A 7,856-nucleotide genomic window follows, 5' to 3' on the forward strand; every position below is an offset into this window, starting at 1 on the left:
TGACCGCAGCAGGAAAAAAAAAAACCAAAACAAACCCAAACCAAACAAACAGACAAAAAAACCAAAACCTGACTTGGAAAAACTACCCTTCAAGTCATCTTTGTATTCTTTAGCAAAACAAGGAGGCCCTGGCTATGTTACTTTTCCAACACAGCTGCTGGAGACATTTAAAATCTATTTTCCAGTCTTAGCAGGGGTAAACCCTTACAGAGAAGATGAGCTCGTGTTAGCACGAGCATCCAATGAGCTTCCTGCCAAAATGGTCTTTGGATGCAGCACTGTCTACTTGTTCCCTTGTACGGGAAGGGAACCCTAAATTCAGCCGTGAATGCTTCAGCAAACTGGATTCACTGAATTCTGAGATATTGCCCAACAAGCACACACTGTTCACTGGACATCCTCGGGCTCCTTATGGGGTGAGCTGATGGCCCGGTGCGTTACAGAGCTGCCCAAAGGCATTTTGGCTTTTCTACATTTTCAGTAGTTTAAGAAACACCAGTGTGAACAGAAACATCACTGCTGCGAAGCAAAGCCCAGCCAGGTACGCTGCTCTCCACATCGACATTTCGGGGACAGAAGAGAATCAGTTACGCCCTGTTTTGAGCAGATACTAAGATTTCTTCTCAACCTGACAGACAGCAATGTGTCAGGACTACGGAAAGAACCCTTCGCAGTGCCTCACACCATGCCTCAACTTTCCCTGTGGGAATTAAGGTCTTGCCATCACTTTCAAGCTGTTCTTGAAAATAGACCCAGTGTTTGCAGGCAGATTTACAATCCCCAAGTCCCATTCTCAGACCTCGGGAGTTAACAGGGCACGGCAGCACGGACCTCAGCATTTCTCACAGGTGCTATCGGTTCTGAAACGATCTCCTGCAATGGCACGTCACCAAACCCGACCAGATGACATGTGGTGGAGTGCTGCCTGTTCTCACCTGGCGCGGTGGCAGTGGTGCTCGGTGGTGCGGTAGCATGGCTCTGGCCTGTGGAAGCATTGCCATTCACGGGAGCTCCGCTTGGCACAGAAGTAACTGTCTGCATCTTCGCTGTGCTTTTCACCGGCACAGGGCCGACTGTGGGTAACACACTGGAGGAGTGAGGACGGACTAAAGTATTGTCTGGCTGCCCGGGCTTCTCAGTCTTCCCTGGGGCTGTTAAGCCCTGTGCTGCAGGACTGGAGAATGTAGCCAGCACTAATGGTTCTGGTGCAGAAGTTCCTGCGTGGAGCTGTAAAGAAAAAAGTTGTCAGTTTGACTGCAAACCTGGGTTTTGTTTTACTGTTGCACTTCTCCTCCAGCCGGGGAGGCTGGAAAGTCCCTGCTTTGTTTTTCCCAGAAGCAGGATGTTTTACTGCTTCCTCTTCTCTCTCTGAATTGTTTTCCATGTTCCTGCTGCACAGCAGATAGACCATTTCTGGCTCAGCTGAGCACCAGTTAAGACCATAGATTTACCTATGCATCTTAGTACCGCAGCTGTTGAAGTGGCAAACTCCGCAGAAGGTTGAGGTTCAAAGTGCAGTGAGTGGAGCTAAAAGAACACAGCAGGGGGATAAGGCAGAAGCAAAAACCAGGGACCACGAACTGGGGTTCATTGGGGTTTAGGCCATGTACTCCTTCTTGTAAAGCTGTGCCGCTGGCAGGCACAAAGCGGGAGGATCGCGGTGACATTTTTATGTAATAATCGAATCACTGCAGCAAGAGGAAATTTATTTCAGAATCACTCTTCAAAGCAAGGTGACCTGACAATCAGTTCCCTGCGTACATGCCACAGGAGATGCCGCCGGGGAGCTGAGCTTGCAGGCACAAAGTTTGTTCACGTCCATACACGATGAGCCACTTTATTGAAAATAATCAAAGTGGAAGGAACAATTTCCTTTCTTTCATCAGAAAATTCCCCTCACAGCACCTAGCCCTGTTCCAGCCCTCAGCCTGCCAGGCAATACTCTGGACAATTCACCTTCCACCATGACGTACACATGCATGGCACATCTTCTTGAGCTGACTGTTTGGAGAACATCTGGTCAATATTTACAGTGGGGAAATTCACCATCTTTGACTTGGGAAGTGTTTCAGAGCTGAACTGCCCACCACTACTCCCCACTAGAGAGGCTGATCAGAAGCTTGTCTTGGAGGAAATATTCTCAAGCTCTTATCCCACACTGTTGGCATTCAGCCCAGGAAACAGGAACTGGAAAAGCGCTCCAAACCATGGTGGGCAACATCCTGGTGAGTAAATGGGCTGGGGTTCAGGAAACACTGAATGCCAGTTGTCAAACTAAAGCTGTGCTGCACGTACTGAGCAGCCAGCCAGGGCACTGAGGGCACTGGAGACTTCTTGGCAGCCGCAGGACAGCATCACCTCACACCCGCTCGTAGCTCCAGTCAGCTCAGGATCCCAGCTCCCTTTCACCGAGCGCGCAAGTAAGATTAAGCTAGAAATGCTGGCATGAAGAGAGGGGAACAGCCAGGCAGGAACTCAGACCCTTGAGACAGACTCTTTAGGAAAGGTGCAGGAACAGAAAGGCTCCATGACTTCATACCACTACAGGAAACACTTTTTGCTTAGCCAGAATGAACCCAGACAGGTCACAAGAACAGGCATCACAAACAGGAGACCAGCATCTGCCCACTGGGCTCAGCAGCCCCAACTGCTCTGTGCTTGGTACTATTATCAGGGAGCCAGATGCTTCCTTGACTCACTTTTTAATGCCTAAAACCCCCCACTTTACAGTTAAGAAAGATCCTCCCAAAAGTCTTCAGGATGACTTGACAGCCAAACGTCTGCAAAGAGCTTGAACAAGATAAGCTTTGCCTGGGGCAATGTAACAGCCAGAAATGCCTCTAATGCCTGCAAGCTGAGACATTCCTTATCGTTACTCCAGAGCCCTGAATTCTTTAAAAGAAAGAACTGAAGATTTCATTTCTGGGGATGAACAAGGAGAAGACTAGAAGTTTGCCAGCTGTCCTATCTTCTTAGCTTAGAAATCAGAGAGAGGTGGCATATTGGCCTGAGTGAGCATAGGAGTGTCAGACACTTGATTCTGACCCCTAACTGCCTTTGGCCTGGGACAAGTGACCTGATCTCCCTGTGTGATAGTCCTGGATCTGCAAGATGGAACTGGAGCAGCTATGTGCATCAGAATCTGCATTGATCCTAGGTTACCTGAAAGATAAAAACCTGGTTCTGGAATTTTATCTTTTCATTTAAATGGGCCTTACTTTGCTAAGCCTGGTCTCCCTTAGGAGACAGGCTCTTCTCCGCTTAGATTGTGTCTTTAGTTGTTTGCACTAGGTGCCATGTCTGTGAAGATCCTTAAGACACAAAAACATGGGTAACATCACAAACCATCACAGACTCTGGGTCTCTGTGAGGAGAGACCTTTCCTCCTTCCTCGCAGGGCAAGAAGTGTCCAGCGCCAGCAGGAAGCAGGACAGCAAGAGTCCTGAAATCCAGCCCATTGCAGCACATGTGCAACTTCTCTTACTTTGGCCGATAACCAATGCAGCTTGGGAGCTACATCCTTGCCCTAAATTAAGCTGCTCTCCGGTCGGAAACACAAGAATGGCTACAGAGTTTCCCTTCTATTTTGCAGGTGAAAGTTGGATGGTTCAATAATCAAGGAATTAGCCCAGGGCCAGGTAGAACCAGCTTCAGCTCAATACCCGTGTTAAGGTGGATTTTTTATTTCTTTCCCCTCCCCAAAAACTCTATCCTAAAACTCAGGACTGCCAGGAATTCCATCACAGCCAGTATATTTTACTAAGAGGTTTTTATTTTGATGAACCTGTATTTTGTGGAGAGATATAGACTTTCTTATTAGCAAAAACCAGTAAGGAGAAGAAAAACCCTGCCCCAGCATACATCCAACAGCACACCCGGATGACCATGGGAGTACTTCTGAAAGAAGGGAAATCCTGCATACTCAGCAATATTCAGAAGCAAATTAATCCATGTCATTTAATATTGCAACCAGTTTACTGAACAGTAATAATACCAGAACTCAGAATGCAACGGAACAAACAGAGAGATACAACAGCCATTACCCACGAGCAACAGAAAATGTTTAAGAATAACTGAGAGAATGAGGTCACTGTGTAGATCTCAAATATTAGGAGGAGGAAAGAACAAGCAGGGTGGAAACACTGCAATACTGCAGGGGAGAGTGAAAATGGAGATCCTGAGTCAGCCCCAAGAGCTGTGGCGGTCTGCAAAAATCAAACATTCACACAGTTCTTGTGCCCGATTTCACCTGCCATCCGGGCTGTCCCAGAGCTCTCAGCAGCGTCCCTTGGCTGCTCTCCACATCCTGCTCTGCAGGGTGATGGCTCAGGCCAGTCACAGCCCTACCTGGGACCACGGTTTGAATACAAGGGAGAGAAATAAATTTGGTCAAGTTTCCAGAACAGGAACTAGAGGAAAAGGCACCAGGCTTCACCAGTGCCAGATCCTAGAAACATGGCAAAAGAGATTTAAGGAACAGAATTCTTCCTATTTCACCAACACGAGTGCATGGGCTTTTTTTGTACAATAAGGCTTAAAAAAACCATTTGCAGATTTAAAAATACAAACAGCATTTAACAATTCAAGTGTGCCAATTTCTCTTTAACATCGTGAGTGACTAGATTAGCGCTGTACGAGTTTGGAGCAGACTAAGCTGGTTTCTTTCAGCCAACGCCAATGTAAACTGCTCTGGATTTCAGAAACCGAACAAAAAAGTTGGCGTTGAGATGCCAACTCAAGCAAGCAGGCTGACCTAAAGCACACGGGAAACTCAATGCACAAGTCCATAAAATAACGTATTTCACTGCCTCAATTTAGTACTCAAAGAAAAACAATTGATTTTAGTTTGTAGATCTAAGAAGGATCTTTTACAGGTAACAGTTTTCTATTCTCAGGCAAAAAACCCTACCACCAAAAAACCAAACAACCCCCCCCAAACCTTGGCCTTGCCTTTTTGACAGGAGGCTGAAAACAGGCACCAGAAAGATTCCCACCACCTGAGCAGATTTCAGTCAAAGTCTACACAGAGCAAGACTGAGCAGGCGGGTGGGAGCCGTCCGAGGCAGCCCCACTGCAGCCCCATTTCAGCCATCACACTTACCTGCGGCAAACCAACGCCATCCGCATCGCTCGATCTGCTCACGTTATTGCTTTTGGGAGGGAGTGGGCTTTTGGCTTTCTGCTCTCTTGGATTCTGTCCATTCTGCAAGCCTGTCTTTTGATTCGGATGGCTTTCAGGACCTTCAGGCCCTTCTGCCACTATGTGCCTCAGTATTTGATCCTTCAAGCTCTCCACTCCACTTCGGCTGTTCCTAGATTTGCTGTCAGAAGCTCTGGCTGCAGCCTCAGCGCTGGGGCTTGCTGCTGTGTCCCTTTTCAGGAGCTCCACACCATCACCCGCCAAGCCCCGGGTCTGCAATGACCTCCGCAGTCTCTTTTTCCTCTGGACAGGGATGCTTGAGTCCAACCACTTGTGAAACCACATCTTCACGTTGCCATCCGGTTGAAACTGTAAGGAGCGCTCTGTGCTTTTGGATTTTTTTAGAAACACCAAAACGGAGTCAGAAAAGCCAGTCCTGTCTGCCTGACACGTGCCAGGCATTGTGCAGTTCACCTGGATGCACACGTTTCCCAAGAACCAAAAGGCATCACAGGCAGGGCGCTGGCAGCAGGCAGCCTGACAGGACCACACGCTGTGAAACCCTTCCAGAAGCTGCAGATGGTGATCTCCCCACTCTCGCAAATGGGCACCCAGCAGGATCTTCCCCAGCTCGCATTTAGATTGATTCCAGTTTGCATCTGGGAAAGGAGAGGGAAGACAAATAAAGACAATTCTCAGTCCTTTAAAGCAGCGGACAATGGATCCTCATCGCTGCTGTCAAGGTGAATTTAGGGCACAGGAGTAAGACAGGAGGTAGTGTACAGGACAGTAAAACGAGGGCTGCTGAGAACACATCTGGCCTCAGCATCCAGCACTCAGATGAGATTTTTAAGCAACAATCTGCACCACCTACCAAAGGGACCACAAGCCTACTTGACAGTAACAGAGCTAAAGCAACCTACAACAGAAGTGACAACAGAAACATTCCTCTTTCAGAGAAGGCTGAAAGGCACAGGTTGAGCAGCGAGGCCGAGGTACAGAGCGGGATAAGAGCCAGGAAACCTGAGTGCATCAGTAAAGGGCACTGCCTCCCTGCCCACTGTTTGCCTTGAAGGAGAACCCGGGAAACAGCAACCCTGGTTTGGTTCATAGTACAAGGTTGGTTTTTTTTCCCCCCTTTTCCATGCTGATTTTTGAGGTCAGTCACTTATTTTGAATGACACTGATTCATCTGAGAAGTCTTTACATATTCTAGAGCAGAGGTCTGGAAGGCCTGTCCTCACCACCCGTTCCACTGCAGGGCTTTCTATAGAAGAAATTATGGCAAACATGTTTATAAGAGACAGATCTCAGATCAGCAGTAAAACAACAACTGCTCTGCATATGGATTTTTTTTTCTTAGCATGAGAAGTTAGAGTGCTTGCAGGGATCAATGGATTAAAGGCTTCCAAAATGCAGAGCTCTGCAGATTAAGGGCTCCCTAAAAATAGACTAATGATCTATGGGGCTGTTGCACTGTGCTATGTTCAGCATCCGAGGGATAACGGGACACTGCAAGATTACAAACTGTCGCTGGACTCTGAGCAGTGCAGGGGCAAGCACCTGGCACTAACCTGATGGGCCTGGAATTAGGACAGCGTGGAAGAAGGTGGTGCTGTATACACACTCCACACTTAGGGAAACAAGAACAACACAGATCACAGGACACCTGCCCAGCGGGTGTTGTCATCACACCTCAGTATTGGTTTTGTCTTTTTTTTCCCCCCCTAGTAAATCAGCACAAAACCACTGCTCATCTCAGGAGCTCCTGTCCCCACGATGCAGCTCCCAGCTCTGCTGAACAGCCAGGGAACGGAACGGACAACAGTTTCAATCAATAAACTCAGTTCACAGACTTGCCCAGGCAGTTAATCCCTCCTGATATCAGATTAATGATTAAAGACTTGACTCTACGGACTTTTTAAACCTGTCACATGTAACCAATTATGCTAACACAGTTCCTCTTGCGTAACTCCACATTGTCACGCTCGTCTCTAGGCAGCCATAATTCCTCCTCAGTTTAACAAACTGCTGCCTAAGTGACACAAACGAGACCAAAAGAACAAAAACTCTACAACGGAAAAAGTGCCCACATCAGAATAACTGTGTCACATATAATCACATTTATTGCCACACTCACGTCATCCTTGAGGGTTTTAACTCTCCCAAGGCGACCAGCCCTCAAACACACCAACACCCTGCAGATGCTGCCGTAGCCTCGAGAATGTGTCCCCGTAACCGAGAAACAAAACCAAACTATCCTTGTCGAACCCTGCTGCTGTTGGGGCCCAGCAACCTCCCAGCAGAAGGAAAGGTGCTGGCAGCCATCACACAGGTTGATAAGTGCCGAAGTCACTGCTGCCTCGAACCTGTAAGTCACTGAAATTTGAGCCAAGAAGGGAGAAAAGGCACCTGACCAACTTTCTTAACTAAGATCTGGTGACTGCTATGTGTCAACATGGGAAAAATACCACCCCTTGGTGAAGAACAGTCCGAATCTGAACTTCTTTTTAAAAAGCCCAAAACAACCCACACAACCCATTCTATGAATATTTCCATACAAGCCACTAACTTGGTTATTTACCTGAGCAGGAGGTTGGTTACTCAAGTTTGAACAGGAAATAAAAAACCAAACATAACAATTGCTGGTAGGCAAACACAGACTATTGACATACTGCGTTTTGGGAGAGAGTTAAACATTTGAGCGCTAAAAACA

At 47.5% G+C, this 7,856-nt stretch overlaps 1 protein-coding gene across 1 annotated transcript in view; it reads right to left on the reverse strand.

The window, feature by feature from the left end:
* The window catches only part of LOC104491882 (dyslexia-associated protein KIAA0319-like protein), a gene marked incomplete at its 3' end in the record, with an annotated part of 18,579 nt that overhangs the window by 10,038 nt on the left and 685 nt on the right, over positions 1-7,856 (reverse strand). The window contains exons 2-3 of the mRNA XM_010134361.1: positions 5,102-5,799; positions 936-1,227 (exon numbers count right to left, since the gene is read on the reverse strand). Of these exons, the coding sequence (XP_010132663.1) occupies positions 936-1,227; positions 5,102-5,799 (990 nt within the window). The remainder of the gene's footprint in view (positions 1-935; positions 1,228-5,101; positions 5,800-7,856) is intronic.

The sequence above is a fragment of the Buceros rhinoceros genome, unplaced genomic scaffold (genome assembly GCF_000710305.1).
Source record: "Buceros rhinoceros silvestris isolate BGI_N320 unplaced genomic scaffold, ASM71030v1 scaffold31264, whole genome shotgun sequence".
Taxonomy (NCBI): Eukaryota; Metazoa; Chordata; class Aves; order Bucerotiformes; family Bucerotidae; genus Buceros; species Buceros rhinoceros.